This window comes from Panthera onca, chromosome F2 (genome assembly GCF_046562875.1).
Source record: "Panthera onca isolate mPanOnc1 chromosome F2, mPanOnc1 haplotype 2, whole genome shotgun sequence".
NCBI lineage: Eukaryota > Metazoa > Chordata > Mammalia > Carnivora > Felidae > Panthera > Panthera onca.
In genome coordinates this window covers 63,502,782-63,530,534 of record NC_138356.1, presented here as the reverse complement: position 1 = coordinate 63,530,534, position 27,753 = coordinate 63,502,782, and the positions used below count along the sequence as shown (strand labels likewise).

The following is a 27,753-nucleotide window of genomic DNA, read 5'->3' as shown; positions in this document are numbered from 1 at the left end:
CTGTCAGTCTCATAATTATAGGTGCCTATTCTTGATAGATTTTGATAAGCTAGAAGAGAATTTCATGAATACCTTTCCTAACCCCTTATTTTATAGAGGAAGAATGTAAAGTTTCAGATTAAATAATGTTTCCAAAGTCATATAGGTCTTTAGAGATAGAATGATAACTAATTATGATCATTAATAAAAATAAAGGTTTTTTGTTTTTTGGGTTTTTTTTTTTTTTTTTTTTGGAACTTACTATGTGGTAGGCCCTGTACGTGCCCTTTGCCTGTTTTGTCTCATTTTATCTTTATGACCAAGCTATGTGCCATATGCCTTGCTATTATCTCTCTTTTACTGATGAGTAAACTGAGGCCCAGAGAGATCAAAGTGGGGTAGAGGTTAAGAGAGGTCATACCACCAGCAAGAAGCAGATTGAGGTGTCCTGGTAACCTCGGTGGCCATAGCTAATGGCTTTACTCACTGGATGGCAATGCTTCTGAGCCCAGGGTCCTTTTCTGCCTGTAGCAGAATCTCTGATCAGCCAGACAGGTTGCTCACTTGATTGTGAGTGAGAGTTTCAAGTCTCACCTTCTATGACAGAGGTTGAGCAATATGATATGTTGCAAATGGAAGTGGAAGTTTAAACACTGATTCGAAAGATGGCCTTTTATGATGAGGATGTGAAAGCAAATGGCGGTAAATAGAGAGCCCTTGGTCCTGGTGCCAGCGTGAGCAGTCATCAGGCTGAAGTTTGTGGAAATGCAACCTAACATCATGCTTTACTTGTTATCACCCTACAGAGTCATCCCTCATGAGCGGAGAATCTTAACCATACTGCAGTGGCTCACCCTGCCAGACGATGAAAGGTATTTGTTTCCATCTCCCTGACTTAACCTCTCCTTTCTTCAGTCTGTTTCCATTGTAGGTTAGAATTGGGTGAAAACTAGATGGGCTGTGAAATAGAAGCACAGTCAAGGTTTGGTATTATTAAAAGTTTTATGGTTCTCAGTCTTGAATGTTACCTTCCCTAAGAAGGGTATAATGGACGTAGGCTATTGGGGAGCATGTAATTACATGGATGGACTACAGCTGTTAATCCTGGCCACTACAGCAGAGGTTAAGGGAGTTCCTGGCTTTGATAAATGAACCAGCAGCATCCCAATGATGCCGGGGAAGCATTAAGACTGACTTTTCACTTTAATGGAGTGGTTCTTTTAGGCTGCAGACTGCATGGTCCATGTGAATTTTCACTGGGCTCTGTTATCTTGAAGATCAAAGACCTGAGTATGTGTTCAGATAATCCTTTGTGACGTTTGGTCCCTGAGAGTGGTACCAGGCAGTTACTACAGTGCGGGTGGTGTAGGGGGCAGTGGATGTGGAAAAAATAGAATTCCTACCCCCAAAAAAACAAGAGACATTTTCCATGGTAATACTAACAGTGGTTGGGATATTAATTAACTTGATTTGAGATAATTTTCTCTTAATGTGAAGAGACACTTGATATTCTTTGTTATATGTGGTTTGAGGGAGATTCTGAACCTTCCAATTTTCCCGTAGGCCTTCAGTCTATGCCTTCTATTCGGAACAACCTGATTTCTCTGGACACAAATATGGCCCTTTTGGCCCTGAGGTTAGTAGCTTATCATCTGCTTGAGGAGAACCTGTGCCCCTGGCTACCTGAGCTGCTGACCTTATTTCAGGTCTCGTACAAAGTGTCTTGTATATGCAAGGTTTATATATATACTACAAGACTAAAAACATTTAAAAAAATCTTGAACATACCTGTTTCTCTTATAAGAATTTCATTTCAGATTGATTTGATATTCAAACATATCCTAATCTTGGTGTTGACAGGAGAAGTATATGCCATCCCTGAAGGCATTAGTCAAAAGGTGAAGGATCAGGGAGGGTTGGCATTTGCCATCACTGGGATAGAGTGGAAAGGCATCTGGAGATGAAACGCACAATACAAAACATTACAACTGAATTTTAGCTCTGTTACAATGATTATGCAGTCAGAGAGGATAGGTCAGCTAAGTAGCTCTAATAGCCTGAGCAGGTGCAATCAACCTGGTATATGTTATAGCATTGGACCCTTCTTTATTTGATCAATTTAGGCATAGATATATACCTGTGAAACCATCACCACAATCAAGACTATGAATGTATCCATTATTCCCCCAAATAAAATTAATTCTTTTTTTTAAATTTTTACCGTGTATTTATTTTTTAGAGAGAGAGAGAGAGAAGGGGAGCACAAACGGGAGGGACAGAGAGAGAGGGAGACACAGAATCCCACGCAGGCTCCAGACTCCGAGCTGTTTGCACAGAGCCCAATGCGGGGCTCGAACTCACAAATGGTTAGATCATGATCTGAACTGAAGTCAGATGCTTAACCAACTGAGCCACCCAGGTGCCTGAAATTAATTTTTAATGGAGAGAGATGCACTATTGAATGAATCTATTTAGCAGAGCAATGTAATGCCCTTTTATCAGTCAGTCAGTAATCTTAGTTGGAAACAATCTGCTATATGATATCCAGTATAACTTCAAATTCAGAGGTGGGAAAGAGATAGTTGTGTTTTGTTATGTTCCTCATTTGTCTGGAAATGGAAATCTTCGCAGTGTTGCAGCATAGATCACTTTAAAACATGACAGGATTTGCAAATCTAAAACGTTTTCCATCTCTCTTTCTAACTAGTGTGGTAAGATCTACATTGACACAATAAAACTTGATTTGGGATAAAAAATCATTTCAAAAACTCTGTTAATGGAAGCTGCCTTCCATTCTCTAATAGGCTGTGACAACACTGCTCGTGATAATTAAGTTCATTGTGTTCAGCATAAGATTGAGTAGGAAATACAGAGAAGTGTGGTTTAAATACTTTTGAACAAAACCCAGTATATCTAAACAAAGGCAGTAAATACCAAGAAGCCATAAATATTTTTGAATGTTTCAACATCAATTCTGTCATGATTTTTTTAAACACTGGAAACTAATGGCTATGTGAAACCATTCTTAGTTTGCCTTAAATCATTGAAGTTATATAAGTCTGATGCTCTTTTTCCTGTCCCTTTGATGTTTAACGAGTGTTGCATGATTATGAAACACAAATGATAAAATGAGATAAACATCTGCATGAAACACAAATCTTATTCTTGCCAGAACAAGCATGGCTGTTTTATCTTTAGGATGACTTTCTTTGAGATTAATCTAAAGTGAACAAAAGGAACTACATTTTATGAAAATGTTAAAAAAAAAATCCTAAGTAGTTCCATGTGCCTTATTTAAAAGTTCAGCTTTGCTTGAATAATAATATCCCTTAAAAGATCCCATGGCATAGGCAAGCCAGAGGTTGGTTTAGCCATTCTTTTAAAAGGAAGAAGCTGGACTGGGGCCGCTCGAGTCACCTGGCTGGTAAGTGGACTGAGCGGTAGAATCTCAGAACTCCTGGGCCAGGGTCTTCCCATAGAACCATTTATCTCTCCTTTAGTCCAGGACATAAGCAGAGTGGTCATTAATAACCATGTTCAGTTCATACAGAAGATTTTCTTCATGTCAAAAGTTGGCTTTTGACAATGTAGATGAAGTATAACCCTTACGGTCCTGACTTCCTTAAAAGTCATAAAGCTCAGCAATGTTTTTTATCCATGAACATCTCTGGATTTCTAGAATGTGTAGTTCAGTTGTAATTGCGTACTTGAAAGTGTCTGTGTGCATGTTTTAATCAAGAAATAAACTGAAAGGTTTCTTTTAAAGTACTGAGCAGTGCTAGATGGAATGTAATATAAGATGCTTTCGTTTGTTGTAGTGATGATGCTGTGCTCAGGGTTACTCCTAAATATACAAACAGAGATTTTTTTCTTCTAGAATTTTTGAATTAAGACTTGAAGGTATTAGAGCTATGTTCTTTTTAGTATTAATACTTCCTTTTAACTGGGATATTCTCATGTATCCCCTGAGTAAAACTCTTAATTAGGTCCTTGGAATGTATCTCCAGTTACGATAACTTGGTAACCTGGTCACTTTCTTCTGGTAAGGCAAGAGATATTTTCAGATTTCAACTATTTTTCATTTGGTTCTAGGAATCCTATTTCTACTGAAAAATAAAAACAAAACCATTTATGCTTTAAAAATGCAAAACCAAAACAAGCCAGCAAAACCTCTTTTCTGTAGTAGACGAATTGGTTTATATACCTGTAGATCCGTTATATACATGTGGTGTGCATGTAAAGGCTTTACAAACGGAAATATTATTCATAAAATCAGTAACATGTCTTCACTTACATCTAAGGAGAAAATACCTTGCATTTGAAGTTTAATTGAAAAAAATTAAAAATGCTGTGTGCTACAACGAAGTTGAAATCTGTGCATTATTTGCTTACTGTCTGAGTATACTTTTTCCAGGACGATTCTCAAAGACTATTAAATGAGATGACCAAACTTTGGGCTAATAGCTTCAAGAAATGGTTTATTGCTCCTGGTTTCATAGTGTAAGGGTGAATGTTCAGAAACATGCTTGCTTTTGATTGTTGGCGCAATCTTTCTCTCTTTGACCTGTGCTTTCTCTGTGACTCCTCGTTCGGCTGCTCTTCCAGGCCTAGAGGCAGAGCTTTGGCTGGCTAGTTACTACCTTCAGATGGCAAAGTATTCTTCTGAAAAGCAGGGAAATTTGCCCCTCTCCCTCCGGTCCTCCTAATAACCTCAGGCTAAATCTTCTAAAGTCAGACTAAAGTATGGCTGGTCAGTGAAATCTTAGCTTTTGTCTACCTCTAACATTTGAAGAAGGAAGTACGTGCAATATAATCACTGGATGAAAACTCATTTTGGCTAAATCCTGTTTCTCCCGCTGCTCCTCTAACCTGCTGCAACCAGAAGGGCTCACCTTTGGAGTCTTCTGAATGGTGGGGTCTCTTGCAAATGGCTGGGTGTCTGATGGGCCGACTTGAGCACTAGCTGAAATGTATTCAGTGACCATGAAATGGGAAACTGTCTTTTTCCTTTTGCTTCTCTTCTCGTGGAGAACTGCCTGAAACTAGATGCATTAAAAAAAAAAAAACAAACACCACCAAACCAGAGTCCATGGGGCTGTGTCTTTCAATTGCTCTGCCAGGGACAGAGGATGAGGCGGAAACGGAAGTGCCTTTGCAGTGGCTTGCTCTGGAAACGGTGAAATGGCATGGCAGATGGCCTCCCTCTTGGATACACTAACATTGTTCCTCCTTCTGCCCCTTCCTGCATCTGAATGATTCTTGGAGCAGCAGTCCCACCAAGAGAGACTCAGCCAGGGAGACGTCAGGGCTTGCTGCTTTAATTCACCTTTGCACCATCAGCAAATCAGGGGCCTGTTTTTCTCTAGCGTTTGGAAGTCCCAAAGGTTATCTTCCTTACTCAGGTTCTGTGTCAGCCTTCACCACTCTCTCTAGATTTTCACAACGAGATGTATAGAAAGAGTATAAGCACATAGACTCTTTCTTGAGATCTATACCAAGATGAAGAGATCTTGATGAGTTTTACATTTTACCTAATTTTGCAAGATAGTTTTTTAAAAGACAGTTTTATTTATGGTTCTCTCTTGGCTTCAGAGGTCCTCTGTACCGAAAACCTAAATTATCAGTGGGAAGGAAGTTCTCTCTCCTGCTGAAAGTCCTGATTTGTCTAAGTATACATTTATGTCCAAGGAGGATTGCTTATTATTTATGCTCCATTCCATCCTTGGTTTAAACATTTTTCCCTAATCCTTGCAAATGAAGGTGACACTTGCTTTGATATAGTGGTGGTGCGAACAGATATCCATCAGATTCTGAATTGGAGCCACCTACATGAATCCCATGGTTACCTTGAAATGACTAAATGGCTAGTATTTTATTTGGTTTTCTGCTAGTACTTTATAAATGGAGACCTCTTCATAACCAAAGATCAGTCTCTCCCTAATGTGGGATTTAATGGAATGCAGAACTGTATGTCACCTTCAGTATATCCACAAGCAGTCTCCTTAGCCCAAGAGAAACCCGCATGACTAGATTCTCTTAAATTATATTCTTGCTCACAGCCTCAAGATGGGTTTAGGAAGCTTCTCTCTATAGAGTTCCATGAATCATTTCTCCTACCAACTTTTTCTCACTTAAGGAGCCTTAGTCTTTTTAACTAAGGCTCTGCTGACCCAAGATGGCAAAGTGTGAGCTTTATTATCTGACCCAGAGGGACAGACGACTTCTGAGTCCAGACATCTCTATCCGCCAGTACAGGAGAGTAGTTATGGCTCACCTCTTACTCCGGCTAAGAGACCTAAGAGGAAGGTTACCCCTAAGAGGAGACAGGAAAGACCAGTTGCTCCTCCAAAGAAAAGAAGAAGAAAATTACATAGGATGGATCATTATGCTGCGGAAACTCGTCAGGACAAAGTAAGTTTATCTATTGTTCCAAAGCTTTGTGGCGGGTAGGTCTGAGTTGAAGGTTTTCTTTAGTGCCTTGCTTTGAAAATCAGCTGAATATGTTTCAGAAAAACTCTGGTTTTGTCATTCTTGGCTTTGAGTCCAGAAGAATCTGGCACTTCAGAGGTTAACACTAACGTGAAGACCTCCTGAACTTTCTGCAAGATGGGAAAAAAGAACCTTCCACTTTCTTTAGAATCAGTCGCCCTAAACCTAGTATTAACATTTAGGCTTGAACGAATGTTAGGAAGGCTGTTGGTTTTGCTTGCACTTATTCATGGAATTGGTTACAATGGTTTGTAGCCTTGGTTCTTGAGACAGTCCAGCAAGGCAGCGAGGGGATTCCTCAAAGACCATATAAATTCGAACTCAATAGAAAATTGGCTCAGATTAATGGTGCATACCTTCAGAGTCCAGAAAAGGTCTTAGGTTATAGACAAGGGAATAGCTGAGGTGGAAAGCAAAAGAAAACAATGGGTAGTTGGAACTGTGTGTATTTTCTTATAGAGACATGAATAACGTCGACTCTTTTCAGTACATTCAGAAGAGGTTAGAAGTTGTCACTTCTCTCAAAACCTTCAGGTACCTCTGAGGCGCTCTCTTGCTTATGACCATCTGAAATCGTCACTGAGAAGCAGGTCTTGGATTTCACCTGAGTTGTCTGGTGAAAATAAGGCATTGCCAAGCATTGACATATTAATGCTTTTGGTATGTTTTTGTTGAGGCAAAGGTCTTAGAAGAAAGCATGTTTTCCCAAAAGCAAATACCATTTAGTTCCACATGTGGTAGCCCTTCAGATGATGCTGGCGCATATCATTCTGAGACTTTTCACTTGTGACTTACTCCTTGGGACAGAATTTGAAATACTGACTCCTGCCATGAAGGAAAACAAGTTTACGGCTGATTTTACTGAGGATGTGATTTGAGGAAAGGTCTTGAGTCATCTGAGAAGACACTAATGGAGGATAATATTATATGTCTGAAATAAAAAATGATATGCAGACCCTTCTGTTCTTACCAGTCATCTTGGGTGTATGTGTGTGGTTGCAGCTAAGTTGTAAAATTCACCTGAAGTACAGCCAAGTGTTTGTCTGATGAGGTGTTTCTTGGAAATCTTTCCATCGCATAGAGATGACAGTGAGAGGGAAGTCTGTAGTGTGTGGGAGAATTCATGCTGTTAGAATCTTCCACTGGAGGCAAGAAAATGAGAGATGGATTATATTTCTTAAGATTTGTAAATCTTCAGACAACTGAGTTTTTGTGTTTCCTTAAGCTCAATAAGAATTCTAGAACAAGCTCAGTGGTTCACTTCTTCTGAAGTTAAGACTCTTGTAGATTCTTATTCACTCAAAATCAGCTTGAAAGGGACTAAATTGAGAAGCAATAGCTTGTTTCTTAGAAGAGATTCTTCTAGTAACCTTGTTTCTTGGAAGAGATTCTATTATGGGATCTATTATTCTCAGACATTGACAGTTAAGTTCTTGGAGACATTAGATGGATTCCGTTGTATTAATGATGTTCTAATTTAGCATCAAATGGAAGGGTACCATTTTGCCTCACAACTGTTTTTGATTCACTTAGCCTCCATCGTCTTGCCATGGTTCAAAATCTGATGTGATTTCACCTAGCAAACAACAGGCTTAAACTATCCATCTGACTTTCTGCTCACTCTCAAAATTCTTGGATTTAAATAACATTGTTACATTTTAGAAAGGCCAGTTTATCTCTAAAAAAAAAAAAAAGAATTTACCTTCATCTTTCTGATATTTTTGTATCACAGAATCTTAAAAGGGATTGAATGAGGGGAGATTTTACATTCCTGAAATAATACAAATAAAAGTGATCAGAACAGATTTCCATTAAGAGCAGCAGACAGATCTCCCTAGACAAAGCTCTGCCTCTGGGCCTAAAGTTTTCTTTCCAGAATGTTCTAGGGGTAGAAGATCTATGAGAAACTAAAAGGAAAAAAAAAAACCAAAAACCTGCCGGGCCTAATTTGCTCTTTTTTTCCAGATGACGAATCCTCTGAGGGAAATTGACAAAACAGTGGGGCAATTAATGGATGGACTGAAACAGCTGAAGCTGCATCGCTGTGTCAATGTCATCTTTGTTGGAGACCATGGTAAACCTTTGTTTCTTCTTCGCTAATAGGACAACTACATAGATCATGTTTCTGATGGAGAACGCTTGCCCTCAGAGTCCCAGATTGTATTCTTCACCTTCTTCCCTCTTTCTTTAGGGTAGGGAAAGAAGTCAGCCATGACTCAAAAGTGTGAGATGACACGAGATGACCCTGGGTCATTCTGACCCAAACCGGGGACTTCCTGTGTCATCCTTTTCTTTGCAGGAAAGAAAGTCTTTCCACAAAAATCTGTCTCTTGCCAAAGTGTGGCAGACAATTTGCTTGTGGTATTAATAGCTTCCTCTCTGTGACATATCAGGTGATACTACTCATCTCTGCTAGCCACATCCCCAAAAAGAGCCTACAGAGTTTATGTGCCTAAAAAAAAATCAATCTAAATATGATACGGAGGAGGAGACATAGGATTCTTGTCAAAGAAGAGGTATATAAGTAAAACGATTTCCCTGTATTCACTGAGAGAATTCAAAACCAAAACCACAGGACCTTGCTTCAGTACAGAAACTGTTAAAGAGAGGAAGAGGCAGAGTTTTTCTAAATCACTGTATAAAGTAGAAGAATTCATAACCACTTTGTTGAACATCATAAACATTAGATATTATGGAGCTGCAGGGAGTTCCTCAGAGGGCGTTCTTATTCACAGCTGTGTACCCTGAGTTCTATCTAGAGAGTGCCTCCTGCATTCCAGAACTATCAAATTGAAAGAATGACCCTGGAATGTGGGCCTGCTCCCTTCTAGGAAAAGGCTTCAGAGAAAAAACAATTGGTAGACTCTTTGGTAGTTGTGTTAAGAATGGCAGGCAAGGGTCCCTAGTCAAAGGTCTGCTTTGGGCCTGTAGTTTTCTTTCCAGAATGTCCTAGAAAATCTAGGAGAAGTTAAAAAAAGAAGTTGGGGAACTTGCTTGCTCTTTGGCAGGGGCTAAATGTGACCCTCTGCAAAATCATGCTCCATAAGATTGACTTGGGAGAGAGCTACAGATAAGACAGAGATTCTGGAGCATGTGACACGGCTGATTCAATATAAGTTGCCCAGAGGTGTCAAGAGCATTTGGTCACAGGCTGGAGCCTCATGTCTAAGAAGTGGATGGGTGCCAGCGAGTCACATGCTGGAGCATTGTAAAGGTCTTAGTTTAAAACCTTGTCTTACCAGGTGCAGGCTTCTGAGATGAGTAGATTGCTTTAGTTTTGGGAAGCCATTGCATCTCTTTCTTAAAAGGTAGTATGGTCTAGTATTTCAGAGCCTGGGCTTTGGAGTAAGAAGTAATTTCAGTGGAGTTCAAATTGCACTGTGCCACTAAGGAGCCACCTCGTCATATGCGGCCTCCTTGTCTGCAGAATGAAAACACTAATACTACCTACACAGAGTTAGTCCAGAGGGTGAGAGTGATGACGCTTGAGAAGCTCTTCACATATGGTCTTTGAAAGCAAGAGAGATGGTTCACCGCTACGATGGCAAAACTGACTTCCTAGACGTGTAACAAATGGAAGATCCTTCCAGTCTTCCACCAATATGTGTTTTGAGACTTGCTTTTTCTGAGTTAACAGTGTACTAAAACAGTAGCTGTTCATTGTTTTTTCTTTATGATGGTTTAAATGTTAAAAGACAAGTTGTATCAACTTTGTGCTATGTTGGGATATGTTTTTGTCTTTCTTCATTCCCATTTGTATTGCAAAAGGGATGGGGTGTCTTGATCTGGGATCCCAGAAGGTGATAATTTGGATTTTATCAGGTTTGCGCCACTCTGGGTTGTATTTCTTTATTCCAAAACCTTATGATGTCCTTTACAGAATCACTTATTTTCCCCCTCTTAGAGAATATCTATATATTGGATTGTGCAAAGCAGTATATTAAATCTTCATCGTTATGTGTCATCTCATAAATTCCAAAATGACCATAAATGTGTCTACCAGTCCCCATAGTCTATTATTCTGACATTTGAGTTTATGTTGTTTTTTTATTCATCTATTTTTAATATTGATTAAGATTTTTTTTTTTTTTTATGGGGGCAGAAAACCAGTCTTGGGTAGGGCAGGAATATTTGTTGGTTAAAAAAATTCCCTACCTACACACTTTTTGTGTTTGAGTTGCTAGCTTTCAGTTTTGACTGATTACATTGTTTACAACTTGTTTTCAGCAATATTTTGTTTTTCAGTTTGGGTGGTCATTGGGGCTGACATTTTTTTCTCATCTCTTGTTGCCAGTATTGTTTTGTCAGTAACGTCCAAGGCCACCAGTGGAGACAGACTGAGGACTGGTGATTATGCACTCAAGTCAGGAGATACATTAGAGAGAATTGGAAAATGACATTTTGTAAAAGAGACACAGAACTATGTATTCCAGTTATTTCCACCACCCCCAGCTGGGAAGAGTTTGAAGCAATCTAGGATTTTTTTTTTTTTAGAGTAGATCTTTTCCATAATGACTGTGTAAATAGCTTTTTAAAAACAAGATCGTAGTCACTTCCTCTGTCTTGCTGTTCCTGCTGAATGACTTAAAATGATCATTGAGATGATGCATTTTCCACCTTCTGGCACTGCAAGATGATGTGGCTATATCAGAATCTGGTGAAATGATTATAGAAAGGAGCATTAAAAAATGTAAAGTCAAGTTAAGAAATCTCAAAAGAGGGGGATCCTCACAGTAAGTTGTTAGAAATGAATTAGGGACATATCTGGGTGTTATTTTTAGTGTCTGTGCTAGGATACTAAGTTTACAATCACCTGAAAATATGTTCTTTGCCCCCTACAGGAATGGAAGATGTCACCTGTGACAGAACAGAGTTCCTGAGCAATTACCTGACTAACGTGGATGACATTACATTAGTGCCTGGAACTCTAGGAAGAATTCGGTCCAAATTTAGCAATAATGCTAAATGTAAGTTGCTTCTCAAAATGCTAAGTTGTTAGAATGGTAATAGAGTAGAGTAGGTGCAGCCCCGTTCTCTGAAGCTGAAATTGTTGCGTAAAAATCCTCACTTTGCTACTTCGTAGCTGGGCGACCTTGAATAAGTTATGTAAAAACTCGAAGCCTCAACTTTTTCATCTGAAAAATGGGATGTTAATAACAGCTCCTGGATCGAGCTGTTGTGGAAATAAATCTATGTGTATCACTCAGAGAGGGTCCTGGCACATGACAGCCTTATGTAAATATTTGCTCTTGTTTTCTTTATGTGGAAAATACACTTAATTTGAGGCATGCGCATAACCATAAACTTATGTTTACAGCAGAGGAACATTTCAACAAGAGGTTCAAGCTTACTCTTTAGCTGAGGCAGGGGAGTCTGTGACAGGTTTGTCAGAACCACACTCAGACCCTGAATGTCCCTAGGAGCCCAGTTAAAGGGGACTCTTCAGCTTTATGAAAGTGACCAACACAACCCTGGGGTCCTGCCTTTGGGAAGTGGCAGCCATTTTGAAAGATTAGAAATAAACAGGAACCGTCTTATCGCTTATGTTGTACACACTCAGGTTATGATATGCCACTGACAAGAACCTTTATCGATAGAATAGGATGTCTTAGGTGGTGCCTCCCTAGCCTCTGAGAAGTCCACAGTTTTATTGGAGACATGCTGCATTTGGGGGAAAAAATCCTTTAGAGGTTTTAGCCTTGGGAATAAGAAACCATCGGCAAAAGTGTAAAGCTTTGGAAAATTAAGTTTTTCCCAAACTGCGTTCCTGAGTCAACACAAATGGGAACAGTTCCAAGGTCAGCTCCAGGCAACGTTGTAAAATAAACAAATCCTCTGTGTTTCTGCCGTCTCTTTTCCATGCCCTTTCTGTCCTCCGGATCCTCCCTTCTCCTCTGCTCACTTGAGACAGGAAGGCCCTGGCCAGGGACAGGACACGGGTCACTGTGGTATCTCTTGAATCGGTGCTTACATTTTAGGGCTTGTGCAAGAAAGGTTTTGTCTATATTGAAAGGTCTTTTCAGTAAATGAATGGTAAATGGAATGACGAGGTTGTTTTAGGGGAAAAGGAAAACCTTGGGGCCAATGAAGTAATAAGTACCAATAATGAAATATTTCATACTTTACAGACGCTTTCCTATATGTGATTTCATCCCGTGAGAGTCAGTAGAGTGGATGGTTAGCAGCACAGACAAGGGTGGCAGGATGTCTGGGTTCAAATCCCCGCTTGGCCAGGTGGTCACTTTATGATCTTGGGCAAGCTAGTTACATGCTCTGTGCCTCAGTTTCCTCATCTATTAAAAAAGGATTGTTGGAAAGATTGATGAGAGATTATTTACATATCCCCTTGGTCAGTTTAGCACATAGTCAAAGTTGTATAAATGTTAGCTATGATGATGGTGTCTTGGCCATGTCACTATTTCAGCTAGATGTGTATACAGTCTTCTTCAATCCTTCTAATAACCCTGTGGGACGGGTGCTATTATCCCCTTTTGCAAACAGTAGAAATCAAGGCTCAGAGAGAGGTGAAGTTTCTGGTGAGAAACAAGAGAGCTAGGACATGGCAGAGCTGGAATGTGAACCCACATTCACCAGTTCTTAAGCACCGCCATGTGCTGGGTGACCACTTCCGCTCATGCAAAGCAGGAGCTGCCAGCGTGAGAGGCCTGAGAACTTGAGAACTCGAAGTTGGTGTCTCAAGCATGGACTCAGGCAGTTGTTATTTTCCAGTAGTTCTCTGGGATTTATCTGAGCACAAGATTGCCCCGTGCTGTTTATTTTTCTTCATCATCAAAGAACGTGACTTACCCTGTTTGGTCCCTTTGAGGATTGTGGTTTATGAGTCCACAGAGTATAGAAGTTCAGAGGATGGCCCGATCAGTCAGATTGCCAGGGTCCCAGTGTAAAAGCACCCTTCTTCTAAATGCCCTTTGGCTTGGTGAGGGTTCTGTTAGCACCTACCTCCCAGAGTAGCTGTGACCAGAGAGAAAGTGCCTGCAAAGTTCTCACAGAGACTGCACATGAAAGGGACACAATTTGGGTTCATATTGTTGCTACCCTTATTACTTTCTTGCTTTCCATTAAAAAATGCAACTAAAATTAAACCCCAATTTAGGTAGGATGGAATCCACATTTTAGCTTTGGATTTCATAGCTTTAGAATTAAGATTCTGAAAATTGTCTCTGAAGTATGTGTACTTACACTGCAAGACAAGCTTACTCATACATTTTTTCCTTCTTTTTTTTTTTTAATTTTACTCATTTATTTTGAGAGAGAGAGAGAAAGAGAGAGCGAGAGCAGGGGAGGAGCAGAGAGAGAGGGAGAGAGAGAGAATCTCAAGCAGGCTCCGCACTGTCAGTGCAGAGCCTGACGTGGGGGTCAAACTCATGAACCATGAGATCACGACCTGAACCAAAACCAAGAGTCAGCCACTTAATGGACTGAACTGTCCAGGCACCCCAGTCATGCATTTTCAAAAAATAACAACAAGTATTTATTTATTTATATTAGCGAATGCTTACTGAATGCCTACCATGAACCAGGCCCCGTGGATACAGCCAGAAATGACATAGACATGACCTACTCCACTGATACTTAAATTTCAGGGAGGGCTGGGGCACCTGGGTGGCTCAGTTGGTTAAGCGTCCAACTTCAGCTCAGGTCATGATCTCGCAGTTTGTGAATTCAGACCCCACATCGGGCTCTGTGCTGACGGCTCAGAGCCTGGAGCCTGCTTCAGATTCTGTGTCTCCCTCTCTCTCTCCCCTCCCCCACTCATGCTGCCCCCCCCCCCCCCCGCCAAATAAGTAAACATTCAAAATTTTTTTTAAAAATTTCAGGGAGGGCTGCTTCATGAGCGTTGATATCTCTTCCGTATGCTGCTTTCCTTTTCTGCTGATTCTGTAATGACACACTAAGGCAAATTTTTTGAAAACAAAACAAAATCCAACCAACCTACAATCTGCTCTTTCTCTCTACACCCCCCAAAAGGGGACCTTCAGATAATGTAATCCTGTCCACAGTTTAAACACAGTCATCATTTACATAGTTTTGCTTTTAGCTAGCTCAGGGTACTGACTAAAATACCTTTTGTTTGCTGGTTAGTAAAAATAAAGGAGGTGCATCCCTGTGTGTGTCTGTGGCTGGAGAGGGCAGCTACCTAATTAGACCCATGATGTTACTGGGGAAACAAAACTCCATTTAGAAAAAAAATAACTCAATGGAGTAGAAGATTCATCTTAAAATGGATGATAGCTTATTTCAAAGACCTGCAGATAAATAGGAAGTGTCACTAAAAGCCCCAAGTGCCCGATTTAGTTCCTGATGGCAAATTGCAAATAAACTGAAGCCAAGATCCAGAGGGACCACTGGGGAAACTTCAAGAAGATGTTTACCCAGCATTATCTTTGTGCTCTGGAAGGAGGAATTCCCTTCCAGAAGAGGAGAACCAGACCTTGCCAGGAAATGTGCCATAGAGGTATTTCCACGTACCTAGCTGCGTTCCACTTACCAAAATATTAAATACTCACACACAACTTTACACATATTTTAAATAGAGCCTAACGTGATAGCTCTACTGGGAGGGGGGAAAAAAAGAGAAATAATTGAGTCCTTTGCTGTAAAAATTATTTCTCTCAGTGATTATTGTCATCTTTTTTTGAAATTGCTCTCCTTCTCTCTTTGAACAGATGACCCTAAAGCCATTATTGCTAATCTCACGGTAAGTATGGCAGGTCACCCGGTCTCTGCCCTTGGAGCGGCTTCCACACACTCACCTCCTAGGTTCACCTACCCTGTGGGGCGGAAGGAACATTTTCCTTACTGCCCGGCAGTCCCATATATTTGTTTCTCTAAGAGTTTTCAAAACTTCAAAACTGGACAGCTGCAGACTCCCTAATGGTCTTGGCAATGACACAAACTGAGAATATTTGATCTTTCCATTAGAACTGAATAGTATTCATTCATGAGTAAACAAATCCTTACTCTCTCTGAAGCAGATCTGCCCATCACCCTGTTCCATCACCCTCCCCACCATGCAGGATGTAATCACACAGGCCTGAGTGCTCATCTCCTCCCTTCCCACCCCGCCTCCCATCCTTGACTCCAAGTAGTTGGAAAAGGCTTTAGTGTTGGAGTTGCTGTTAGTGATAGTCTCACAAGTCAGGAATGTATCTTAAAAATTCCTAACTACCCTCTGATAACCTTCCATGTCATCTACCAAGTTATCAAATCCCCTTTGAACCCATTTGTTTTTAGCTTGTATTATTTGATAGGGGATAACAGATTCCATTTATTCACTAACCAGCCCTTTGTTTGGCTTACAACCTCCTTCAACTTTCTAGAGAGAGAGTATGTACGACTTTTTCTAGAAAACACTCGATGTAAAAGTCCAATTTCCATTTATATTTCAGTGTAAAAAACCAGATCAGCACTTTAAGCCTTACATGAAACAGCACCTTCCTAAACGCTTACACTATGCCAACAACAGAAGAATTGAGGACATCCATTTATTGGTGGACCGCAGATGGCATGTCGCAAGGTAACTTGGGGATTGGCTGTCCCAGTTTTTGATCTTCATAACCACCTCTTTGGCAACTGGAATGCTATAAGGTCCTTAGCCATGAAAAAAAGAAATCTCAGTTGGAAATCCCACCATTTCCAAATACTTTTTATGCTAGATAAACAATTAGCGCTGAGCCAACACATCTCTATTTTCTGGATCTCAGCCTCTTGGTGTCTCTTTGAAGTCTCTCAGTGCATCTCTGTGTGGTCTCTCTTTCTTTCTCTCTCTTTTCACTTTTTAAATTTACATTCTAACCTCTATCCTTATTGCCTGAGTAGGTCAAAAGTATGCCTGGGACATGGACTTAACCACAACTGGACTGATTTGGTCTCATTTGACAAGACTTACCCTGTAGCAACATTTGTGGAGGAGTTTAGAAAATGTTGTTGCCTTAAATATTTTAAATGTTTACCTTCTTTTGAACTACAAAAGACTCTCCAATATTTAAGACACTGTTTCTTGCTCTTGAATCTGATGTAGAATATGTCTGGAAATTCTAAGCACTTCCAAAGAATTAATCATTAAAAGGGTATCCATTTTCACACAGACCTGGCAGAAGCCCTTTTCTGCTCACTCTTACTCTGACTTGCTCCTCAAGAAAAGTTTTGGGAGTTGGTCTGTAGTGATAGTTGAGCAACTACTGTATGTACTCTACTTGGGTAATGAGTTTACAAGGGAGAGAAGATGATGATAAGATTGTGGTCCTCTAGAAACTTCTATCAGTGTATCAGTTTGAACCGCCTTTTGGGACACATGTGACGCATACATAAATATCCTACTGTAATTGTCAAGGGTCTACACAGAGTTCAATATTTAGGATTATGAAGAGAGATGTATGAAAACCAGAAATTACTGAAACCATTTAGAACAGACATAGGCGGTCTTCATGAAGTAGTTACCAAGATATGAACACAATGGGTTTCGCTGAGTATGTCTTCAGGACCTTTTATGGATGGCGTAGCTTGGAAGAGAGAGCAAATTTGGTGCAGTTGATAGGTTGATACGCAGAAAAGCTGGTAGTTGAGTAGAAGTGAGAGATGATGACAGTTGACCAAGTTAGTGGAGACCAAAGCCAGGCATTTTACTAATCACTAAATCTTCTTTTCTTTAAAGTTTATTTATTTATTTGAGAGAGACAAAGGCAGAGTGTGAGTGGGGGAGGGGCAGAGAGAGAAGGAGAGAGAGAGAATCCCAAGCAGACTCTATGCTGCCAGCACAGAGCCTGACGCGGGGATGGAACTCACGAAACCATGAGATCATGACCTGAGCAGAAACCAAGAGTTGGACACTTAACCAACTGAGCCACCTAGACACCCCAACAATCCGTAAACCTTTTTAATTTAACTTTGCACTGTTGAGTTATCCTATGCACATATCTCATCATCCCAAGCTGAAAGTACTTTTCCTAGGAGTGGGGACCCAAATGTTCAATTTGTTTTCCACCAGGCATGTCAGTGCAGTGCAATAGATTCTGTAGGCACTTACAAGGATCCATAGAAATGGGACCCACGGGAGTATTTATATTACTAAACATGGAAGTATTTTGGAAACGTGCTGCATGACATTTAAGCAAAAGACATCTCCCTGCCATAACAAGAAAGGTCAAGTGGTTTTGATGCCTAGAGAGCAATGTTTTCACTTTCTTATTTGTAAACAGTGATGTTGTCTATGGGAGCCTGGGCTTTTGTTAAATATGTCACTAATACATGTTAAATTTGCCACTCAGTTATACCCTCTAATTGTATTATATTGATAGGTAAATTTGTATATAAACACTTTTATAAAATACATCTCCATTCATTGATTAAATAACACATATTTTTAAGTACCTATTATGTGCTTGGCTTTGAGCCTAGTGATAGGGATATAGAAGTGAACCAGACAAACATGGTCCCAGGGTGGAGAATCTTACCCTTGTGGAGCTAGGGAAGCACATTGGCAGACAGAACATTACCTGTGACAAATGCTTTGCTCAGCACAAGCAAGGTACAGGACAGTAGCTGCCTTGTCTTCAGAGGCCCCCATTTGTCCTGTGCCAATTGCCAACATAAAGGCACCTGGGGAAAATGAATAGCATCATCTTTTCATCACTACAAGAACGATGCAATTAAAATAGAGATGAATATGCTTGTAAAATCCACTTCTCGGAGATTTTGTGTGTGTCAAAATCGGCTTCTTAGGAGTGATTTCATGAGAAATCCTGACTAATCCTACAATTGTTTCGATGTAGGAAACCTTTGGATGTGTATAAGAAACCATCAGGAAAATGTTTTTTCCAGGGAGACCATGGATTTGATAACAAAGTTAACAGCATGCAGGTATGACCACAGAACTGTGAATGGAAAATGGATTTTAGTGATTCTCAGAAGAGCTAGAGAATACTGGCATGAGAGAAGTTGAACAGTATTCATAAATGGAAAAAGGGTTGCTACGAGATACCAGCAACGTCTAATTGTTTTTGTTCCCTTTCTTTTGGAAGACTGTTTTTGTAGGTTATGGCCCGACATTTAAGTACAAGACTAAAGTGCCTCCATTTGAAAACATTGAGCTTTACAATGTTATGTGTGGTAAGTCACCTATTTAATCAAAGCCAATGAAGCAATCTGAGTTATCGTATGAACTTCAGCGAGGTCAGAGAAAGAACCGAGGTATCTGTTTTCTAGGACCACTTCACCTCCCTGCAAAACATTGGTGTAACTTGCCCACTGGTTCGAAGGACAGAATATCATCCCCTTCTAAGGCTTCTTTGTCTTCCTTTAACAGTTGACTAATGGGGAGTTTTCCTAGTGTTGTTCTTGGCAGCCTCTGGCTGATCTAACATCACGTGACAGTTTGACACCACTGGTCAGAGACCTGGTGAAGCAAGGAGAGTTCCTCACAGAGCTTTCTCCCACCTCCATCTCTGGTGTTGCAGCCCGGTTAAAATGGTGCCAGCTTGCATCCTGGCCAGCTATTTATGTGCTCCTAATTATTTTTCTTCCTTGAGCTTCTAGTCGCTGAATGAGGACAACTTTTCCTATTTAGTAAGGGAGTGCCGGTCTGGTGGTTAGAGGGGGAGTCTGAAAGTCGGGTCTCCTGGGTTCTTTTCCCATCTTGGCTGCTAGCTCTCCCCTGTCCTGCCTCTCAGCTTAGGCAAGTCACTGTGTGCCTGCTTGGCAACTATTCCCTTGCTATGAAATCAGCCTGTTCATTTCAGAGCAGCCTTTCAAGGCACAGGGCCAAACCCTCCTCTTCTCCCCATACTTTTGTGGAGTGCATTAGAGGGCAGGCTAGGGGTTATGTATTGATTATAAGTCTCATTTCAAAAGGTGGGATAAAAAATCTCAGAGATGCAGGAGGGCATTGACACTGACTCTGGTAGTCCCTATAGCTGTCACAGACATAAGCAATAGCTGGTCAAGGCCCTGTTCATTCACTCTTTCTTTTTGGGAATGCCTCTCTCTATGGGCAGGCAACGAACATGGCTATTTCAGAAAGCTGTGGCAAGACATGTTCAGGCTAGAACGGTTCAGGAGCTAAGAAAGGGGGGCTTACAAACTAATTTTGGCTTTTTCAGTTCTGCTTTGTGTTCAGAGTTTTCAGACCCTTGGAAGATGCATGGTTTTGACTCTCACTATAGCTCCTCAAAAAATATTTATCAAGCACCTGACTCCATTTCTTTCTTCTCACCAGATCTCCTGGGCTTGAAGCCAGCTCCAAATAATGGGACCCATGGAAGTTTGAATCATCTCCTGCGCACTAATACCTTCAGGCCAACCATGCCAGAGGAAGTTACCAGACCTAACTATCCTGGGATTATGTACCTTCAGTCTGATTTTGACCTGGGCTGTAACTGTGATGATAAGGTAGAGCCAAAGGTAGAAATAATCTTTATGTTTTATTATCATGGAGGAGATTGTTGGGTATAGAGCAGTGCTGTCCAATAGAATTTTCTGTGAAAATGTAAATGGTCTACATCTGTGCTGGCCACTGACCAGATATGGTTTCTTGAGCACTTGGAACTAAATTTTAAGTCTTGTTCAATTGCTTGAAGTTGAAAGAGCCATATATGGCTTGTGGCTACCATATTGGGCAGCATAGATATAGAGAACAAAGGGCAAAAAACTAGAACTCATGCTGCTATTCTGGAGCGTTATAATTCCTAACCAAAGGCTTTCCTTTTTTTTTCAACGTGGATCGTGTGTCTGTCTGTCATGGTCCCAATAGGAAACAGATGGCCTTGGAAACCAATTTGACAGTAAATTTCATATATTAAAAAATAAAAAAAAAAAAAAAAAAAAAAAAAAAAAGGAAACAGATGGCCTATGCACAAAAGGTTTTTAAAGAGAGTTTAAAGGGATTGGGTAAATCATGTTTAATGAGAGGACTATTTACATGGGCTGGGCAGGGTAGAGGCAAGGCAGTGAGGGACAGTGAGGCACCCTGGCGCTAGAGGGTGCCGGTCCTAGACCCGAGCAATAAAGGGACCAGAACATGGAGAGAGAGCTGTATGGGGAGGAATTCCTGGATTTGGGAGATGGGTGTAGTGAGTACACTGCAACCTGGGAAGAGAAACCTGGGGTTTCTGGGGTATCTACCTGGGGTAGATACCCATTGTTGTCTCTCAGGAGCTGGAGGCAAGCTTGCTCTTTGGAAGAGTCCTTAGAGGTCAGTCTCCCAGGGTGCAGAGCAGGGGAGGGTAGAGCATGGAGGGTAGAGGGGAGGGTGGTGGTGCAAGTAGAATCCGCCCAGTACATTGTGTTTGAAGAATTTTTGAATATCAAACTGTAAGTGTTAAGCAATAATTGACTTACTGAATTTTGTATTGATCAAAGTCCTTTATGGTTACCAATCACTGCTCGGACAGCAAGAAATAATCAGTGTTACCACACTGAGTTGATGTGATTCCAACACAAAGCAAAACAATCTGCTATGTTTGCATGTGTGGTTTTATTATGGGTAAACGTGTGAACCTTCTAGTAGACCTTGGAAAAATGGAACATAGCTCTCCGCCTGCCTGCCCTATCCCCTTCTACTATTTGCTACCTTCCAGGATTCCTGGGGGCCTGGGAGCCACAGGATGAGAAAAGCTCACCACTGGAGGAATTCAGCTTGCTCTTCTCCCCCTGACCCCTTTTACTTCTTCTTCCTACTTTGGCTCCTGACGAGAATGAACAAAGCTAATTACTATCCACTACTATCCGTCAGGTCATTCTGAGACCTCAGCTGGAGGTGTCTTGTTACCAAAGTCAATAGGAAGTGGCCTTTGAGGTGGATTCCAAACATAACCCTACAGTAATCTTTTAGTTGTATCTTGCTTTCTGAATTACCTTTCTTCTGGAAAACAAGAAATATTTTGGATTTGTTATCTTAAACCATTTGAGAGGAATTCTGGATTGTCTTTATTTTGTCTATGGGTTTCTCCAAAAGACTACATTCCTTTTCTTAAAAAAAAGTCCAGACATACCGCAAAGGTATACAGATTAATACAATAAATGCCACAATACACACATCATGAGAAAGAAGGTGTTATAAATTCAGTGGAAGCTCCCTGTATACACTCCCTGCCAGTCCTGCTTCGTTCCTACCCCAAAGGTAATTAGTAACCTGAAGATAGTGTACATAATTGCCAGGCAGGTAATTTTTATTCCATGCATATATGTCTCTTAAATAATATGTTAATTAATCTTTGATATAATTCCCTAAAATAACTTATGGTATAGTATTGCATATTATACATTTGTATGTGAACGCTGTTATACTGTATGTATTCTGCAGTTATTTTGTTCATTAATACATGAGTTTTAGCTCGTTCATTTTTTACCGCTAATAGTTAATATTTCATTGTGTAAACACACCATAATGATTTTTTTCCTTTTCCTATTTGAGAACATTTGGTAATTTCCAGTTGTTAGCATCTCCGAACAATGCCGCAGTAGACATTATTGCCAGTCTTCTCGTACACATATGCTAGTGTCCCTAGGGTATATAATGACAGATAGAATTGCTGAGCCATTACTTTCCAACCTTGGAAAAGTGACTTCATAAATCAGTTTGGGAATCACTTTAGTGTACCTAGGATTAATCTGAAATATTGAGGCACTATTCTAATTAATTTACGTGTATAGGTACCCAAATCATTATTCTCCCCAATTTGGGAGCCTGGTTCCATGAGTGTCCACAGTTTGAGGGAAAGGAAACAGAGTCATGGAAAGATTAAAGAAGGTGCTCGTGGCCACAGATCCACTGGGAGGTGAAGCCTGGAATGTCAGCTTGAGATAAAACAGTAATTCCTCTACAGGGCTTATGATACTGATGGAATTTAGGGTCCTGTTTTGAATTTAGCAAGATACTAAGTAGAGAGAAGCATGCAGGAAAGACAGGACATTTCTGATTTGCTTTTTTTTTCTCCTTTCCTTTTCTGGTTTTCACACATGAAGAACAAATTGGATGAACTCAACAAACGCCTTCATATAAAAGGGTCCACAGAAGGTGAGGAGTTGATGGGAAAAACAATCAGATAAGTTTTGTTTTTCAGTTTTCAAAAATTGAAGAGACCTCTTATTTACTTCACAGTGTAAGCACAATATTTTTGAAAATTAAAATTGGAGTTGCAACGTGATTTTAATATCCATCTGGCCAAGGGTATTGGTTTATTCTATGTACACAAGATGCCAGCTTTAAATAGCTAGAAAAATTCCATTAGCTTTTTTGTTTCCCAATAGCTTTTAGGCTCTCTGAAAAACAGACATACCATTGTGTATCTGTTGGGTCATAAGTGAAGGTGCCGTTGGGGACTTCTCTGAAGGGACTGGAAGTCACAGTATAAATAATAGCAGCTGGTACTTATGCTGAAGCTTATGTACCTGGAGAAGCAAGGAATGTGTTGTGGTCGGGAGAGATATGCAGAATGAACTGTATCAGAACTCCCTCTTTATATGAGGATCATCTTGAGCCCTCTAATTCTCCTTTTGTTTGTATATTGTACATAAAATGCAGTGTACAATGATAACATGCATGTATTAGTCAACTTTTGCAAGATTGTGACTAAAGAAGAGAGTCTCAGTGGTTTGTACCAAGAAAGCTGCATTTCTTGTTCACATTTCGGTATGCTGACTCTAGGCCAAGTGTGGCTCTGGGAACTCTTTATTCTGGAATCCAAGCTGCAGGAACAGCCCCTAGCTGGGGCATGCCCTTCTCATGGCAGAGGGAAGAGACGAATGCCAGAACCATGCAGTGGGTCTCAAGGCTTCTTCTTTCTATTATTATTATTATTATTATTATTATTATTTTTTATCTGAGAGAGAGAAAGAGAGTGTGAATGGGGGAGAGGGGCAGAGGGAGAGAGAGAATCTTAAGCAGGCTCCACGCTTAGTGCAGAACCCGACATGGGGCTCAACCCCACGATCATGACCTAAGCCAAAATCAAGAGTCAGAAGCTCAACTGACTGAGCCACCCGGGCGCCCCTCAATGCTTCTGCTTTTATGAGGCATCTGTCATTACCATTCACAGTTGGCTGGTGAAGCCAGAGCACATGAAACCGATGGAGGAGGGAAGTATTCTTTCCACAGGGATGCCGTCCTGCAAGATACATGCCGATGGGTGGTAGTATATACTCCTTTACGAAAGGGCAGTAAATAATAAGGAACAATGGTGCCATCTACCTCACAAACTCTTCCTTCTGGTTTTGAAATTCCAGAAAATAAGAAGAAAATAGAAGGGGAGGGAAAGGCTCCAAGGTAGGTTACTGCAGTAGATGGGATAGCAAACAGCAAATGAATGATGAAAAATATGTTAAAAAGCAGATAGAACTCAACACAACAGCTCCAAGTCAGGCAGCAAATGCACGTTGTCAATCCTTCTGAGAGCATTGTTTGAGCTATTAGCTTACATAGGGTCCTGTTTATCATATGTGTTATTTTCAGTCTGGTTAAGTAAAGAACAAGGAAACCAGTGGATTTTATTTACTTGACTTATTTTCCCTTAAAAAATTTAAAAAAAAAATGTTTATTCATTTTTGAGAGGTGGAGAGAGAAAGAGGGCAAGCAGGGGAGGGGCAGAGAGAGAGGGGGGGGGGACACAGAATCAGAAGCAGGCCCCAAGCTCTGAGCTGTCAGCACAGAGCCTGATGTGGGGCTCGAACCCACAAACTGTGAGATCATGACTTGAGCCGAAGTCGGATGCTTAACCGACTGAGCCACCAAGGCGCCCCTGACTTATTTTCCCTTTTGATAAAGATCCTCATCTTCCTCCTTTTTGCCTTTTTGTCTCACCACCCTCCCTTTTCTCTCTTTGAGCAAAGAACACACAGACTCTTGGGCATGTAGTTGGATAAACAGCTTTGAAAAATAGGACTTAGTAGAAGGTATACAAATCCTCCACAAACTCTAGAAGTGATTTGAAATGTTTGACATCTAGCTGCTGGTGAACCACAGGGTCATTATAATTAGAAAAACTGGAATGTTGACAGGGTAAATGGGTGCAGAGTCTCATGATTTGAGTTTTTCAAATATTCCATCACCAAGTCAGAGAAATAGTAGTAAGATGTTTCTCTTATGGAAGGCACCAATAAGAGGTGCCTCGGTGGCTCAGTCAGTTGATCATCTGACTTTGGCTCAGATCATGATCTCATGGTTCATGGGTTCAAGCCCCACATCAGGCTCTGCACTGTCAGCTCAGAGCCTGGAACCTGCTTCGGATTCTGTGTCTCCCTCTCCCTCTGCCCCTCCCTGGCTTGTTCTCTCATTCTCTCTCTCTCTCTCTCTCTCTCTCTCTCTCAAAAATAAATAAGCTAAAAAAAAAGAGAGACACCAGTAAAATAGTTAGTTATAATAACTTTTAATGGACTCGTATTTATGCTGGTTCAGGATCTGGCTGTTCATGATACTGAGGCATTTCCATTTTGGGAAAAAAAAATCATGCATTTAACTTGTTGGTGACAGTGTGCTCATGTGACAAAATCAGTCTCACAACTCAGCATAAAGAGTACTCTCAAACGTCTGAGCATGAAAATAAGCATCTTCTAGGTGAATCACTGACTTTCAGGATTGAAGGAGCCCCCTGCCCCAAGCAATACTCAGAGGTGAACAGAAGTGTCTTGTTTCAAGATGATTTTACATCACTGAAGCTTAAACTTGATATGCTTTCGTGGAAATGGACCTTCACAGGTGTTTGTTGAGCGCCCACCCTGGGCTGGGAACTGATTTCTCTGAGACATCATTTGGTTTTGTCAGCCGTGTCACTGATAGTTTCCTGCATGTGACATCACAATGGTGGCATAAAATGTTAGGGGAGGATCACGGTAGCGTATCTCTTTGGTTTGCTCATGACCTAGTGGGACAGTCTTTAATGATATAAGGGAGACTTTAGAACTATTGCATGGAATAAAAATAATTACATACCATTGACTTATTATGTGCAAAGCATTTCCTTGTTTGGATTTTGGGATATGTATAAGCCTCAGTATTCTCTCCCCCTGTCCTTTTGTAACTCTGTCTCTTGGTCTTTGTCTCCTTAAGGGTCATAACTTAGTCATTTATTAAGCTGCAAAGTGACATTTTCCTGGTCAGAGTTATCTCAGGTCTTTATGGTGTTTCCTGGGTCATAAATCTCATCTCCCACTTGAAATATCGGATGTCTGCTCCACCAGAGTAAAACTTCATGAATTCGAGTCATTGTGTGTGTAAGTGCATGTGCATGTTATGTTCAGAGTATTACTTCTCCCTTCTGAATATCTTTGAATATATATTGAGACTTCTATACATAAATATAGAAGTTTCGTATTTTGTGAACCTAAAATTCTACACAAATGTAAAGTTGGATTATTTTTATTCCTAGTTCTTTTTAAACACACCTGCGGGTAGCTAATTTTTTTTAAGAAACCACGTGTTGTACATATTCCATTTGTAATATTCATGTGTGGCTATTTTAATGTTATATGCTGCAAACCCTCTCATACTTAACACACATGTGCAAGTTGTACGTTATGGTAGTGAAACAGCCCAGGGGATACTTGAGGCATATTAAATTAATCTTAGGCAATCTTTTGCTCTAAATATTTAAACTGTTATAGGATCAAGTCTTTCACTAAAATAAAGAGGAAAAACAGCAATCTAAACTGCTTGCTAAAGCCTTAATGTTTCTAGATTTGTGGGGAATTCTGGATTTTAGTTGCATGACTGTGGTTTCCAAATCACATGTACATAATGTCTTAGCAAACTTACTGTGCAATGAAAGCTGATTTCTTTGAACCATTGAGTCAATAGACGAATGAATGAGCAAAATGAAAAATTTTAAATCTCTCATAGCAAGCAATTTGGGCATCATAATCAGGTATAATTTTCACTTTAAGAATAATTATACTATTCATTTTCACCTTAGTCTTTATTCTATTTACATTTATATAAAAATGGTTTATATTTTGTTAGATTCATATTCACTATCACCTTTGTGAAAAAAATAATTAAAAATCATTTTAACACTGTATACATTGGACTCTTTATCACACACACAGTAAGAAGTTAGTTTGGATGGATAAATGACTGAAACACTCATAATTCTTATTAACCTTAAAGCATAAAGAGACTAGGCTAGACAGGCAGTCTTTGTAGCTCTTTCCAATTCTGAGATATTTCTAATTTTTGTTATTTCTGGAGATGTTAGCCGTGCTAGAGAAAGTAGGAGATATGCTTGTGCTTCTCTGTGTGTGTATCCTTGTGTGTGTGTGTGTGTGTGCGTGTGTGTTGGGGAAGATTTGGAAGAAATCAATACATAGTATAATTCTTTACAATTGACACTGAATTTTAATAACCTTTGCCTACCAGTGTTCCTTGCTGCTACTGAGGTAGAGCATATGTTCTTTACAAAATCACTACAACCACAGCCACTTTGGGTCAAGACTAAGCTGGGCAATTTACACTTTTGCCTCTAAACAATGCAACATCCCAGTGAGATGTGAAGCTTTGGGAGGTTAAGTTACGGAATCACAGAGCTATCAAAAGCTGAGATGAGATTTGATTCCAGGTCTGTGTGATACAACAGCCCTGTGCTTTTCTCTATAAATGCTTCTTATTCCAAGGGTTGGAATGAAGACGAAGTGTCCAGAGAAACTCAGCGCTTATCAGGGTTTGGAAGTTGTTTCTGAAGTACTAGATGCTTTGATACAAATTGCCGCTCTTTTTACATTTTAATTAATTAATTAATTAATTAATTAATGTTTATTTATTTATTTTGTGTGTGAGAGAGAAAGAGCACGCTCAAGTGTGAGCAGGGGAGAGGCAGAGAGAGACAGAGAGAGGGAGAAAGAGAATCCCAGGGAGACTCCATGCTCCCAGTACAGAGCCCCATGTGGAGCTCAAGCCCATGAACCATGAAATCATGACCTGAGCCGAAATCACGAGTTGGACAGTTAACCAACTAAGTCATCCAGGAACCCCTGCTGTTCTCTTTTTTAAGAATTAATTTCTTGGGGCGCCTGGGTGGCTCGGTCAGTTGAGCGTCCGACTTCGGCTCAGGTCATGATCTCACGGTCCGTGAGTTCGAGCCCCGCGTCGGGCTCTGTGCTGACCGCTCAGAGCCTGGAGCCTGTTTCAGATTCTGTGTCTCCCTCTCTCTCTGCCCCTCCCCTGTTCATGCTCTGTCTCTCTCTGTCTCAAAAATAAATAAACGTTAAAAAAAAATTTTTTTTTAAAAATAAAAGAATTAATTTCTTTAAATTTATTTAAATTCCAGTTAGTTAATGTAC

The 27,753-nt window shown here is 40.4% G+C and overlaps 1 protein-coding gene across 8 annotated transcripts in view; it reads left to right on the top strand.

Moving 5' to 3' along the window:
• Positions 1-27,753, top strand: part of ENPP2 (ectonucleotide pyrophosphatase/phosphodiesterase 2) — a 111,708-nt gene that overhangs the window by 64,838 nt on the left and 19,117 nt on the right. For 5 of the 8 annotated variants that reach the window (XM_060611217.2, XM_060611215.2, XM_078441590.1 and 2 more), the window contains exons 10-19: positions 786-851; positions 1,543-1,615; positions 8,434-8,542; positions 11,310-11,435; positions 15,156-15,187; positions 15,879-16,006; positions 18,261-18,348; positions 18,510-18,597; positions 19,703-19,887; positions 22,450-22,501. In XM_060611217.2, coding sequence (XP_060467200.1) covers positions 786-851; positions 1,543-1,615; positions 8,434-8,542; positions 11,310-11,435; positions 15,156-15,187; positions 15,879-16,006; positions 18,261-18,348; positions 18,510-18,597; positions 19,703-19,887; positions 22,450-22,501 — 947 coding nt within the window. Of the gene's footprint in view, positions 1-785; positions 852-1,542; positions 1,616-6,234; positions 6,391-8,433; positions 8,543-11,309; positions 11,436-15,155; positions 15,188-15,878; positions 16,007-18,260; positions 18,349-18,509; positions 18,598-19,702; positions 19,888-22,449; positions 22,502-27,753 lie in introns of all 8 variants that reach the window. The other 3 variants (XM_078441591.1, XM_078441589.1, XM_060611214.2) reach the window with 2 other exon arrangements.